This window comes from Stomoxys calcitrans, chromosome 1, assembly GCF_963082655.1.
Source record: "Stomoxys calcitrans chromosome 1, idStoCalc2.1, whole genome shotgun sequence".
NCBI lineage: Eukaryota > Metazoa > Arthropoda > Insecta > Diptera > Muscidae > Stomoxys > Stomoxys calcitrans.
The window spans coordinates 608,694-623,605 of NC_081552.1; the positions used below are offsets into that span (position 1 = coordinate 608,694).

A 14,912-nucleotide genomic window follows, 5' to 3' on the forward strand; every position below is an offset into this window, starting at 1 on the left:
CACTTTAATATGTATGTACATAGACGGCACACAGAAAAAATTAATGTGTTTTATTTTTCTGTGTAATTACATGCAATATTTTGTATTAGCGTAAAAAGGCAATTATTTATTCCACAAATTTTTAGCTTATACGTTTTTTTATACGGAGTTTGACAGTTGTTCACGTGAAAAGCCAAATAGAGCACCTACCCTAACACAAAATTTCAATGAAATCTTTAATAAAATTTTGTAAAAATTGGTTTCAGAGTGGAAACTTATTTTATTAAGCGCAGTATGCACCTGTGTCGAAATTTTCGTTACCATAAAAAATGCATTTACATATCCTAAACGAAATTTTCGTTACCGGTGCCCATGGTACAATTAGGAGCTTGCGTCATTAACACAACAATAAAAATCAACCCCCAGCGAAACTACCTTGAGTGGCAAATGCCGCAAATTGAAATGTCAAATTGGTTTTAGAAATAAACCTAGTTTTACAACTTATCGCCTTCAAAATTTTCTTTGCAAAACAGGGTGAAATAATAGGCTTTGTTGAATTTTTTCTTGCAACTATGAATGAAAATGTATGTTTTAATAGCTCCATGCAACATGAAATAAAGTTATTTGCAATTGGAAACGGTTAGTTACAGCACATATTTAATTTATAAGCCAAAAATTATTGAAATTCGGCCAAAAATATGAATCGATGTTTGTCGGCACCTTATTTTCTACAAACTATATTTCAGTGGCGACATAAATGTCTTGGCTACAACCGAAAATTTTGCTAGAGGTGCATACTCAGCTTTAATATGAAAAATTAATATATTGTTGACATAGAAAAATACTTCGTCAAAAAGGCGGGCCATTTTTGCACAAAACAGAGATGATAAAAAACCAACTTATTAAAATTAAGGTATTTACCTCCTCTTTGAGGCGGCATTCGCTTGTACGAAGTCCATTCCAGATCTCCAAAAATTTTTAAAACAATATTATGTCATCCTGTACAGTTGTCATCAAAATTTACATGGCATAGTACATCACAAACGTTGCCAACATTAGGAGGGAAATACCACCGCTGAATATTTTTCTGATGGTCTTGCCAGGATTCGAACCCAGGCGTTCAGCGTCATAGGCGCCTCCCAAGTTAAATAAGCACAACTTTCCAATAGCCTTTGCCACCATCTTCCACTTGTTTCAAAATATTGTTGTTGTAACTGCAATACCAAAAGCATAACCCTATTATTCGCAATCGTTAGATTGCTATGAAAGAAACATTTTTTTATTTATTTTAGAAGTAAATTTATTTATATACAAATTCTTTCTTATTTATGCATCCACAAATACTAAATTGTTTTCATCACGAGTAAATACATGTGAGCAAGTTCACTAACGCTAACAAATACTTAGCTCTTTTTGGGCATTGTGAAATGTAAATTTTCCCTAGATGAAAAAACATGTTATAGCGTAACGAACACTTCATCAATATATACCGCTTCCTTTTTTTATATTCAGTGAATCCAGAGTTGGACCTAAGATTCACTGAATAAGGTTAAGTCAAGCGATCAGCCGACATACTTTTTTTTTAATTATTATCAGTACTTGGCATTGATAATCCGTAACGACACGAAAAGAAATACCTTCCAAATAAATCCATACCCTTTTCAGGGAATAGACTATCGCTGTGTTTCTAATTCGAAACTTTAGTAACGTGATTCATCGTCTGTATTCCTCTTCGATAAATAGGCTACGGGATGAAATGCTCCATCTTCCTGTCTCTGCAGAAGAATTGATCCAAACCCCCTCGCACTAGAGTCGCAGTGTGACTCCGTCTCCCATCTTGGGTTATGAATAGACAAGACCGGTCCGGATATCAAATGTCTTCGCTATTCATCAAAAGCCTTTCTGCACTCTTCAGAAAACTCAAACGAAACGCCTTCCTTCGTGAAATTGCGAAGCGGTCTTGCTGTTAGTGAGAATTCCCTCACGAATTTCCCAAATTACGAGCACAGCCCTACAAACGCCTTCACCTGCCTCGTAGCTTCCGGTACCGTATAAGAAGTTATGGCTCGTATGAGGCCCTCCAATGGTCTTATACCGACCGCCGAAACCGAGTATCCCAAATACTCTTACATTTTTGGAATTTCAATTTCAGCCCATTTTCGCTAACCTAGTTAACACCAGTCGCAGCAAATCCTTGTGTTCTTCAAGCGTATCTGTATATGTATATCACCACTTTATTCCTTTCGAAGAGGTCTTTAGAAATCACACTAACAATCCGTTGGAAAATGGCTAGACCATTCTTCAATCCAAAAGGTAGTCGCAGGAATTCGAAGTGTATTCCACCGAATCTTTTGTCCCTCTTCCTTAGTGAAATGTTCATGGGCAAAATTTGCATTTGCTCCTGCCATCTGCACCAGGTAAAGCCAGGATTCAAATTCATTACCGTGAAGTACGTCTATCCTTCCAAATTTCCAGACAATCCTCAATAACGGGCAGGAAATAATTAACCCTAAAGGCTGGTGCTACGTTCCCTTTTGTGGAAAAATTTCCCGAAAATGTTCAAGTTGCCAAGTACTGTCAAAAATTAAAAAAATCTGATGTCGCTTGTCTTAACCTTATTCAGTGAATCCTGGGCCAAAGTGTTGCCATTTACACACAGAAATTAATTAACATTAAACAATTAATCAGCTGCTTACGTGCATGTGTACACACAAATTTGAGTGTGTGGGTTGCACTGAAATTCATGTATGTTTTTGTTTTTGCAACCAAAACCACTCCTTCGTAATTAATAAATAATGAGACACAAAACAATTTAAAAAGAGGCAAATGCAGAATTTATTTGTAAAAGTTATTAGATTTTGTAGTATTTCACAGTTATAAGTTTAATAAGCAAAACTTTCCAAAAGCCTTTGTCAGCATCTTCCACTTTTATCCAAATATTATTGTTGTAATTGAAGGACCAAAAGCACAACACATTCTTTCACAAAACTTATTATTTCGTACAGATTGATTGAGTTGCTTTATTTAAAAAACACTTTCTTATTTATGCATCCACAAACACTTTATTTTTTTCACCCATGTAAAACATCACTAACACTAGCAAACACTCAGTTACAATTAGAAGTTTGGCTATTGCGTTTATTTTGCGTAAGAAAATTACTTGTTGCACAGTGACTGTGGTTGTGCCCTTTTTGGGCGTCGTGAAATGTACATTTTCCCTAGATAAAAAAACAAGTTATGACGAAACGAACACATTTCGGCAGATTTTTCCATTTGGTTTTTTATATGGAGTTTCAACGCGAAACCCGAATATAGTACACCTGGCCAGGCCTGGAATCAAATCCACGTCAGCCCTTATATCATCACTCATATCGATACTACATGTCCTTCTAAATTCCTCTGACAAATCATCCATAGCACAATCATCCATTAAATCTTCATTTACGGAAATCAGTAATGCTCGCATTCTGAGCAAATATCCTACATAGAGAAAAGAAAGCGGTGAATGCTCTCGGACTTCTTATTCTTTAAATGTCTCTCAGGCTCGGATTTTGTTGAACTCGGCACAAAATTTGTCCTTCATGTCGTTCCATGAATCTGCTGAAATCAATCGCAAATACAGGCTTGCGCTGTTTAAATTCATCGGCCTAGCGAATATGAATTTTCCTCCTGTGTGCACCCTTTAATGGTAGTGATTGTCTCAAAGTCTGCAATCCATTTATTTATGCCATAGTCGTCATCTTCACTAAATTTGGGGTCTCTCCAATTAGCGAATTTGTTTTTGTAGCTTGAGAATCCAAGTGTTAGCTGAGTTGCTCTTCCAACTCGTCCAAAGAAGAAGAACAAATTGGCTTTCCTTTATGAGCCTCTCTCTTTCTTGTCGTGTTTAACGTCTGTTAAAAGTATAATGAACAAAATAATGTATACACGTATTATAGTGAATCGTAATATATACCAATCTTAGCATTTTAAGGAATACTGTTTTTTTTTATCCTCCGTCATCAGCGTCGTTTTCCAAGCTAAATAGTCTCTATAACACATTAAAATAAAATAATACTTATAAATACCACGTCTACCTTTTCTATGTCCTCAAATTTGTTTCGTTTGGAATGTACCTATTTCATTTGTTCACATTTTAATTTCTTCTGCTTTACACTATTTCAGCATAACACTTTTTAAAATAAATTGTTTTTAATTAACAATTATTATTTAATAAATTTTTTTATTTTATTAAGAGATAAATAAAAACCACACTTTCTATTTTTCTTGATATTTTTGTCTAGACACGAGACTAAGTGTCTGTCTATGATAGAAACTAGACATATATTTGGCTCATTCGCACTACATACGTGTGAAAGAGGAAACAACAGAACCAAAAATATATACTCACAATTTGTATTATTAAATAACACTTTAATTCGTACAATTAAAAATATGTTCAAGGCGGATTTAAAAGATTGTCTCACGCGAACAGCTGGCCAGGTTTAACGGTTTTAGGATGACAGATTTTTGTTTGCATTCTTTTTGTTGTTATCTTCTTTCTCGCATATTCTCTGTTCATGCACACACACGCACACAGATTTCTTTGCGTGTGTTGGCAAAAGTACGATCAGCTTGATGACAACATGGCAGATTGCACCATATGATTTGTGGTTGTTGTACAAATGAGACCACCTTCAACAGTTTCGCCATGGTTCAACGTATGCTTTCTTTACCAACCACTTGCCATGGTATAAAAAAATCGGATTTCAATATCAAAAATAATTAAAGCAATTAACAACTTTGAAATTTTTTTTATAAGCCAATACCATGTTTAATCGGTAAAATTTAGGTCTATATTTTTTCTGTGCAGTGTGAAAGGTCGAAATGTTTTTCAAAACGACAAAAGCAAAACGAGTCAATGTAGACAAGGCATTATGCAGCAATAGTTTAGTTTGAAGCTGAGTATGCACCTCAAGCGAAATTTTTGCTTACAGCCAAGATATATTCATTTACAGGTAGTGGCAGCTGCCCAACAATAAAATATTGAGTGCACTATCTGTCAAAATCAGTGATTCGTGCAACTCTGATTTTGTATACGTAACTAGTTCGCGCCATTTTTCGCTGTTTGTGTGTGTTATGGATCTTAACTATAATACACACACACACACACAGTCAGTCACTTGGTATTCTCTGTCGTAGTAAAGCCCATTTTACTGGACCATTTTACCAATTTCAGTGGACTCCTATGCACAAAATATTAAAATAAAAATTTGGAAAGTATTAATTTAAAACCCCAATTACCTTTGCTAATGTGTACGATACTCTCTGCATGCTTCGGAATTCTGGGTCATTTGCTCGACTTCAGCTATGGATTTTGTGGCAATAGCAATGCTTCGCTGCTAATGTTGAACTACAGCAACAGTCATCTCAATATGAAAACCATTGAATCTTAGGTGAGAAACATGCTTTTTTAAATAAATACCATTCAGCTATTATTTTATAATAATTAATGAAACTTATGTTTATTTGACAGTTACCAATGCTGCCAGGTGTATTTTACCAAAATAGCGGTTTTAATCGCCAAAATCACCAAAGCTTCCAATTTAAAAAATTAAAGAAAACCGATTTATGAAATTATTTCACTTAAAGTGGCCAACCTTAAATATTTGGAATAAGAATAAGACCAAATTTTTTTTCGCTTTTTGTAGAGTGGCTCTCGTATGTGGATAAAATTTCATCAATTTGTTGAGATTAATGCCCATACCAGATTGAATTGTGGTCTTGAATGGAATATAAACGAACTCCAGTGAAAGCTGAAGCAATTTGCTTTTAAGGAAAACATTTCTTGGACATGAAGCATTTCTTATGCAGATAGCTTCAGATTTCAGAGCATAAATTTTAATTCCCCATTTTTTGCGCAGGGCCAGCTGCGGCGAAGGATGATGCGCAAATAAAAATCTGACCCCTTAATACCGTGAAATCTGACCGGCTGTTAACAGGTGTTCACGTGAGACCACCATTTTAAATCCCCCTGTATGTCACCATTCAATCTAAAGCCTAGTACTGACTTCGTCTTTTCTCCCGAACAACGGTCAAAACGCGTTATAAAAAATGGTGTCGAAGAAAATGCGAACACATTCCGCAGAAGTGGTACTCAGTATTTTGAGCAAAATACCAGGGACATGTCGCTGCGCCAATAAAAATTTCGCCTCAATAAATTGCAAGTGTAATTAAATGCTAACGAACTGGTTCCCCGCAACTCAGTTTCATCGCCATGCGCTTTTTCCTTTACACAAATTTGTAAAAATCAGCTTGTTTATGTGATTTCCAAAGTTAATCTAAATGGAAATCGTTAATTATGAGGTTTAATATTAAAATCATAAAAGAATTTCTCTAATTTACGGAATGCAAAACTATTTTTGAATATCATTTGTTATTCAAATCATTTGTTTTACGCCCTGAAACGCGTTCAAAGTTGAAAGTTCAAAGGTGAAAGTTGGTTTAAGTATTACTTTTTTATTGTGTTTCAGCTTGTTTATCTGATTTCCAAAGTTAATTTAAATGGAAATCGTTAATTATGAGGTTTAATATTAAAATCATAAAATAATTTCTTTAATTTACGGACTGCAAAACTATTTTTAAATGGAAACATATTCAAATCATTTGTTTTACGCCCTGAAACGCGTTCAAAGTTGAAAGTTGGTTTAAGTATTACTTTTTTTTTATTATGCTTTAATCATTTTTTTAATTTATTACTTTGATCTTTTTTGAGTATGATTTTTTTTTTATCAGTTACTGCTTATAATTTTTAGTAATTTGTTTTTTATTTGTTATATAGTTTTATCTAGATTTAGTAAGTGTTAAATAGGTTAAACATTTTTTCCATTTTCTAAGTTTTTAAGTTTTTTATTTTTAATTGAGTAGTTTTTTAACTTATGTTAGAAAAAGTACGTCTTATGCATAGTGTGATTATTTATAGGCCTGATGGCTTCGCATTGCATGAAATGAAATAAATAAATAAGTGCAGATAAATAAGTTGGTTAACTTGTTCCGTCAGATGCGTGCGTGCATTTGTTGTGTAATTCACACAATATAAACCAACCTATCAAGACAAAACAATTAATGGTGGTCTCATTTGTACAACAAGCACAAATCATATGTGCAATCCGCCATGTTGTCATCAAGCTGATCGACGTTTTACCAACACACACAAAGAAATGTGTGTGCGTGTGTGTATACATGTGCGTACATCAGCAGAGAATATGCGATAAAGAAGATAACAACAAAGAGAATGCAAACAAAAATTTGACATCTTAACACCGTCAGACCTTGCCGGCTGTTTACAGCGGTACGCGCGAGACCACTTTTTTAAAACCGTGTTGCTTTTATGCAAGATATATTCATTTACAGGTAGATGCCCAACAACAAAATATTGTGGGTCTGTGAGGCAACGCTCAAAAACAAAGCACAACGCTTGGTACAATTATTAGAAGGTAAAGTCATAAGCCCAGCTGATCAAATTTACCATTAAAACGAAAAAAAGGTTAGAAGTACACGGTAGTGTAACTCGTGTGCCTTCGTTCGGTCGACGCATTGCTGTTATTTTACATAGCATTGTTGTTATTTTGCACTTGGTTGATTGGTCGGGATTTACTGCCCCATAAAAAAAACTGTTTTAGTGCGGCCATCACTGCTATATATCATCTGCTGTGTGTCCCGGCACGGGATAATTATGAGCATCACACAGGCTGGAACTATGAACTTCAGTCTGTGTAGTGTTCTTCGAGAAGCTTAGCTGGGAGCTACCCGGCGCGTCCACAGCTTACGGAGTAGCTGCAACTGCAGTCACGGACAAACAGCGGAGAGTCTCAGTGAGAGGCCGGGTGGCACCGGCTCTTGCTTTAATACTGAGTGCGGATGTGAACATTAGTTGGTTTGAATACAAATAGAGGATAAGTCCTAACAACATATGATAAATGTCGAAATTAACGCATTGATCTATAAAACCACAAAGTATTTGATTGAATTTCTTACAAAAAAAAAAAAACAATATAGGAATTGCACTATTCAAATGATATGTTAACAAAAGAAAACATTTAAACCGCTGTGACGATCTTATTCCATTGTGATATCAGACCATACTTATGGGTAGGAGCAAAATCTTGACTTAAATAACACAAACCTTGTGAAGTTGAAAATAATTAAAATAAATGCAATTTAATCGAACCATGATTTATTATTGTGTATTTATAAGCGATATATCGATAGTATTTAGTCTTTAGTCTCACCCAATACACAGCGCCATATATAATGCAGCAATTATATAAACATATCTTTGTTGGCTAGTACACATAATTCATACATTAATTGCTTAGAATTTAGTTTAGCTCTTTAATAGTTACAATGTCGATATATTTATTAAATAATACATTAATTACATGACGGCTTCTTTGATAGGGTCTGTACGGAAATCATCTTATTTCATTTAGAATGAAACGGATTTAATATTATAATGTGACAATTTGTCGTAAAAATTATCTAAATCTTATATGTAAACTATTCTATAGTGGTTCTATTACATGGATAAATGATGGGTATACAAGTTGCATGTTGCAAAACATTTGCTGCAATACATATCTATATCAATGAAATATTCAGGGGACTTTCTGTTTTCTCATTAATAATATCGATGATAATTTTTATTTTTTCTTTATATTGTGAAGCAAACTTAACAATAGCGATAAAAATGCCAATTTTGTTAATACATTCTCTAGAAACAATATTCTGAGGTAAGAATAATTTTTATAGAGACATTAACCAGGTATCAAAATTTAGTTTTTGAAATCATTACTTGCAAACGGGACCTGCTTTTGCGAGTTAAACTATACAACCCAAACAATTGCGATATAACCCACGACCTTGTTACAATGTAACGCACTACCTCTCTTTGGATGTGAAATCTCAGTTCAAGTTTTTAGCAGCATGCCTTGAAAACGCAGGTGGTTGTAGTAATGAATAATGACAAATTTTGGGAAGATGATACTTTATAATTATTTGTTGATTAGATTAGAAAAGGCTGTAAATACATACATATACAAAATATTTTGTATTTTAGGCTGATAAAAGAGCAAATTAAAATTACATTAATTAAATTTTCGTGGCAATTATGAATGCCCATTTTTAATAAATTAAAGTGAAGAAACTCTACTAATTACAAAGTCGAATAACTCTTTTAGTCTATCAGAAAGATTATTGAAACGATGGCAAATTAAGTTAAGAAAGTGTTTTCAGATATTTGCAACATTTATGAAAAGAGCAATAGCAATAGCAACAAAACAAATACGACAATTGAGTATCGGAATGGTTGTAGCTATTTGAACCAGATATAAGCCAGTGACAGTGGAGATAAGGAAAGCCCAATTTGATCTCTATTCTGGATGCTATTGCTTTGTTTCAATAGAAAAGTTGTTTTTCAAACGTCTATCCGAATGATTTATTCAAAAGAAAATTCGGATTAACTTGCCAATAATACACTCAATGTTAATCAATATAAGGAAAACTATGTTCCATCTAAAAGCTACATGGTTTTTAATTAGTTTAATGTACAGAGTAATTGCAGAACGCGTCTATCGCCATATTAGAAATTGTACCTTTAGCCCTCTCGTCCAAAAAATCAGATCGGAGAACTTGCTATAAGTTCAGTATTAATAAAATGATCATGCTGCTAAGCATCCGCTACAGTAGGAGGGTGTAATCCAGTTTGGTGTTGTTGTTGTTGTTGCTGCTGCTGCTGGTGTTGCTTTCTGCGTTTTTTTGTCCACATCTCGTGACAGTCTTGCCATGTAGGCAAAGTTGGAACAGGCATCCTTAAAAGAATGAAGCATATTAGCGAAAAAATTCTCTTCCAATAATAGTTAAAATAAGAAAGAAAAAAAGAAATCTACAATAAGCATTAAAGAGTGAAATTAAGTCGCACTAAACATAGGTATCGAATATGTAACTTCCAAACCATGGTGAAATACTACTTGCTAACATTGTATTAATTAATCACGCAACATACTCTTCAGGCTTCACATTCTTTAACCATTGAGATTTGAGGGCATCCTCCGCTGTCACGCGTTTTTCGGGATCCAGTTCTAGCATTCTATCTAGCAAATCCAGAGCTGGGGCGGGCATGAATTCAAAATCTTCCCTTAATCGTCTTCTATAGGTTCTCTTTTGTCTCAATGTATGAAAAAGGGGCAATTTTATGACATTGGGCCAAACAGCAGGAACAGGAGATCCACAAACTTTGGAAATATTTTCTAACAGCGCCATTTCGTAGTTGCCTTGGAAAAGTGGTCTTTTGAGGAACAATTCACCCAGGATACATCCACAAGACCACACATCGATAGCTGGGCCGTAACGCTCCTCACCAAGTAAAAGTTCAGGAGGACGGTACCATAGAGTAATAACCTTATTGGTATAAGGTCGATCGCGATCTTCTGCGTTGTACAATCGTGACAAACCAAAATCTGCAAGTTTCACCTGACCCCTAAGATGGAAGGCTTTGGTATTAAGTGATTTCTATACTACAAAGAGCTTAACTTACTTATTGTTCATTAATATGTTGGAACACTTTATGTCACGATGCAGAAAGTTTTTTTTGTGGCAGTAGTTAAGACCGTCCAGCAGCTGCTTCATGATACTAGCATTATTTTCATCATTAAACTCAACCATTCCAGACTCTAATAAACCCATCAAGTCGTGGTCCATGTACTCAAATACCAAATAGAAAGAACCCTTATCTTTGCGAAATTCCAGTGCATCCTGTTTATCGGTTACAACTTCGTGCAAGTTCACTATTTTGGGGTGATTCAACTGTCGAAGAATTTTTATTTCGCGTACAGCAGTTATGGGAAAACCTTCCTTTTCGTGGTCCATACGAACTTTCTTAAGAGCAACCATTTCATTTGTATGATGGTCGCGGGCTTTGTAGACTTGGCCATATGTACCTTCTCCAATTTGGGCAATCATTTCGAAAACATCTACACAACGTTCGCCCCAATCGCGAACATTGTTTCTGGAGTCTCTCCGATTAAGGATAATGGGACGCTTACGTTTTGCGTCATTCGTACTTTTTGCTGCTTTTTCTAACTTTCCTACCTGGATGCTTGTGCTGTTAGAAACATTATCAAAATCTTCAGGGCTGTTTATAAGTTCGTCATCACCGCTGAGATCTTCCCCTCCTGGTACCATCGGCGGCATTGGCAAATTAAGCAAACTTTTATTGGTAGTTAAAATATTCGTAGGAGTGGATGTGGGTTTTCTCGATACCGGCGGAGGTTTTATCGATGGAGTTTGCTGATTATGGGGCGGTGATGGAGTCGAAGCTATGGCCAAATCCGCCGCCGTCATTCCTGGTGGCATCGGTAGTGCAGTTAGACTTTTGGGTTTGTTAATTTTTGTGGCTATTTCTAGTTCCTTTGGTTGAATTAACGTTCTATCAGTTTCATCGGCGCCATTGGGACTGTTTAATAGTGGCATTGGAATGTTATTTATGTCAACTGCAGCCTTTTTCACTCCATTGCTTGGCAAACTTGCACCCACATTCTGAACTGGCCCAATTATCGCGTTCAATGTAGAACAATCATCTACTCCTGATGCTTCGTTAATTAATGATTTTGTTAAATTACTGTCCATGGATGAACTATTGTCATTAATTACAAGAGTGCCATTACTGTTACTGTTTTCTTCTTGTTTTTCAATTATTTCCTGAAATTATGAAATTAATAAAACAAACGTTATTGCGAATATAAAGCCAAATTCTCACAATAAAGGTGGTGCTTCGTGTTCTAATTCGTATTCCTACCTGAAGAGCCTTTTGACGCTTATGTTTGTCTTTCACCAACTCAGCAAAAAGACTAGTTTCGCTTATTTTTTTACTATAATCTATACGTTTCTGCTTCAAATCACGCGGTGTACTGGGTGGTGATTTTGATCGGGATCGGCTTCTCGATAAACTTGCCGGAGAATGACTTGACCGAGATCTGCGGTATCGCGATGAAGAGCGACGAGACCGGTAATAGTTATGGGGTCCACTAGCAGGGGAAGTTACAGGAGATTCAGCATATCTGGAAGGTTTAGGGGAACGTGAACGTGAAGTATAGCGCTCCCCACGCTTCGATGATTTAGAACGCACAGGTGACGGGGATGTTGGGTATTTGTACTTATAGGAGTTTCCACGGTACGTAGAAGATTGCACCGGAGACGATCTGGACTTAACAACTGACAAACTTGGACTTCTGTAAAGTATTTAGTGTAATTTTGTATAAATCAAACTGAACAAAATACAAACCTTGTGTAACGCCGACTGTATCTTTCATATTCGTTTGTTCGCTTACTGCGGGAATTACTTGTCTTGTGATGGCTTTGGTCATAATATGAAGTCGATGTGCGCCCTTCGTGTATTTTTCGTTTTTTATGTGGAGGTGTGGAAGGTTGGTGATGATAGTAACGATCAGTTTCTTTGTATTTGTGGCCTTCCGAATTAATGGATACAGACTGTCGCTGATGGTAGTGAATACTTCCCGCATTGCCCGAGTTATCCCTTCCGTGGTGATGATGATGATGACGATGGTCGTCTTTGGGACTCACAACGTAACGAGCACTACGTACGTCGCGGTTCGTAACTGAGCCAGAGTTTGCATAAAGTGGTGGTGTATGAGGGGAATGAGCACTGGGGAATCGGTTCTTGGTACCAGAAGAGCGAGTTGGAGTGCGATGGCGCGAACTGCTGATCCGATTGGCCACAGTTACCTGCAATCCAACAATGTTGCTTACATTTGTCGTTGACGAGTTTACGACTGCAGCTGTAACAAGGTTTGCTGATTCCGAGTAGTAGCTATTGCTGCTTCCAGATCGAACTGGTGGAGGTGTATCTGTCGATCGTGGACTGCGTTGCTTTGCAGGGGTATATGTGGGATCTGAAGGACTTTTTACTGAAGCAGCATTTATAGGAGGTGGCGTATAGTGTCTTAGAGCGACAGTTGAATCAAGAACATCATCCAATTCGTTATCCGATATTGACTCAATGCTCGAAAAAGATTTAGCTCTCTTTTTCTTACGTTTTTTGGATTTTCGGCTGCGCTTGTGTTTTTTGTCCTTCTTACTCTTTTTCCTTTTCTGACGTTTCATTTCAGCTTCCAGCTCGTCAGTATCAATAGTTCCGCTCGATAGGTACTGCTCTAAACCAACATCCCAATCAGATTCTTCAGCTGGATTTTTTTCTGGTAAAAGTACTACCGATGGACTTGACAGGCAGGATGATCTACGATCACTTATTTCACAGAGGTCGATTTGTTTTTCGTTTTTCTCGAGCTCCTTGGTTGAATTATGCTGTTCACAAACACTTATTTTAGTCGCGGTGTTAATCGGAGATCCGAGAATAATTCTTCGCACATGGTTTGGTGAAAGTTTTGACAAGCTTTCAAAACTCTCCTTCCTTTTGTTCCTAAAAATAAAAGTCTTGTGTTAAAAGCTCCACAAATATTTGTGTCTACAAATATATATTTTAAAAAATGTATGTTGTGTGCAAGTTTAGGGCGATTCCACGATTTTCAAAAACGAGTTATATATCAATTTTTTAAGGATTTCTAAAATGTTCTATATTACCTGTAGCTTTCTTCATCGCTGCTTATGTTAACATCTGATCGTAAATCTGGCCTTTGCGAAGGTAACCTAGTTACTTTTCCAGTGCTCTCATTTTGCCGTTTTTTACCAATGGCACCACCACCAGATCCTTCACACATGATCAGTGATTTGTCCGAATCAATTTCACCTGCCTCTGGATCAGAGAAATCGGTCGAACTGACATCTGAGTATTCTACTATGTTCGATGCACCCTTATTTGCCTTTTGGCTAGATTTCCCTTCTTCGCCAGCAGTGTGGCAACTGGACGTCGAATTGCGGCGTAAGCTGTTGCTTTTACTTTCCGTATTGAGTTTTTCATGTGTCCTTCGCATTTTTCTCTTTTTTACTTTTTTGTGCTTTTTCTGATGGGAGTCACTGTCGCCATCAATTTCATTTTCAGAACTCATTGCGTATTGCTTCACTTTTTAAAATGTTTAGAATAAATCACTTTCGCACTTTCTCAAAAATTTTTAACAAGTGATGTTGTGAAATCTTCACCAGGGAGATTCTCGACAACCTTTCCAACGAAATTTACACTAAAAATTGCTAAATTGTTTTTTCTTACAGTGCCAGTAATCCGACGATTAAATGAATTTAATATTTTTCGTGTGTTCCGATGTTACGAATTTCACTCACTGCGAATGAATAACAAGTTTGTCAATCTATATGACATTGACAGAAATGTATTTAATTTCGCTAAAATGAAGGCGACGACGTTCGACTTATTTTTTTGGATGAAGTTTGCGATGATACGCCTTAAAACGAATTTCCTCTCGAAACGTGGTAAAATATTTAATAATGAATACTTTATTCAAAGTTTCCATGTGAAAATATAATTTTATCCTCGCGTTTAAGAATACGATAGTTTTATAAAGCTTGTATCAATTATTAACATTTTGTTGCAATTTTATTTGAAATTTTCGAGGTGTCTATACAAGAAGCAGATGAAATTGTGGCCAATTTTCTATGCTTAGTTTATGATGCTTCGATGTTGCCTTGCACATATTTCAGAGGCCATCACCGGTATTCACAAAACTTGTAGCCTGTTTGTCTATCTCGAAACGTATTTTTAGCTTCACACAAGAATTCTTTTAAACCGCAAACGGATTCATCAAAGTCCAGAGAGCTAATAAATCATCAAAAATAAATACTAAAAACCGTATTTATAGATGAATATAGATCGGAAAATATCTTAGTTTTCCGCAAATTTTCTGCAAAAACACAACCCTGCCATTATATTACACTATGATTTATGTTGTTGTAACCACATTTTCATGTGG

At 36.0% G+C, this 14,912-nt stretch overlaps 1 protein-coding gene across 1 annotated transcript; it reads right to left on the reverse strand.

The window, feature by feature from the left end:
* Window positions 1–8,177: 8,177 nt before the first annotated feature.
* LOC106096186 (cyclin-dependent kinase 12) lies at window positions 8,178–14,260 on the reverse strand. Its single transcript, XM_013263799.2, has 6 exons — window positions 13,615–14,260; window positions 12,299–13,453; window positions 11,813–12,245; window positions 10,553–11,715; window positions 10,022–10,495; window positions 8,178–9,827 (listed from the first exon to the last, which is right to left on the reverse strand). The coding sequence occupies exons 1-6, from the start codon at window positions 14,037–14,039 to the stop codon at window positions 9,686–9,688; spliced, it is 3,792 nt and encodes a 1,263-aa protein (XP_013119253.2). The 5' UTR covers window positions 14,040–14,260; the 3' UTR covers window positions 8,178–9,685.
* Between the last annotated feature and the right edge of the window lie 652 nt (window positions 14,261–14,912).

Coding starts and splice junctions, on each gene's coding strand:
- LOC106096186 (XM_013263799.2), bottom strand. CDS start 14,039: ATGAGTTCTGAAAATGAAATTGATGGCGACAGTGACTCCCATCAGAAA. Junction 10,496..10,552: donor AACATATTAATGAACAATAA/GTAAGTTAAGCT, acceptor CTTCCATCTTAG/GGGTCAGGTGAAACTTGCAG. Junction 9,828..10,021: donor AAGAATGTGAAGCCTGAAGA/GTATGTTGCGTG, acceptor CATTCTTTTAAG/GATGCCTGTTCCAACTTTGC.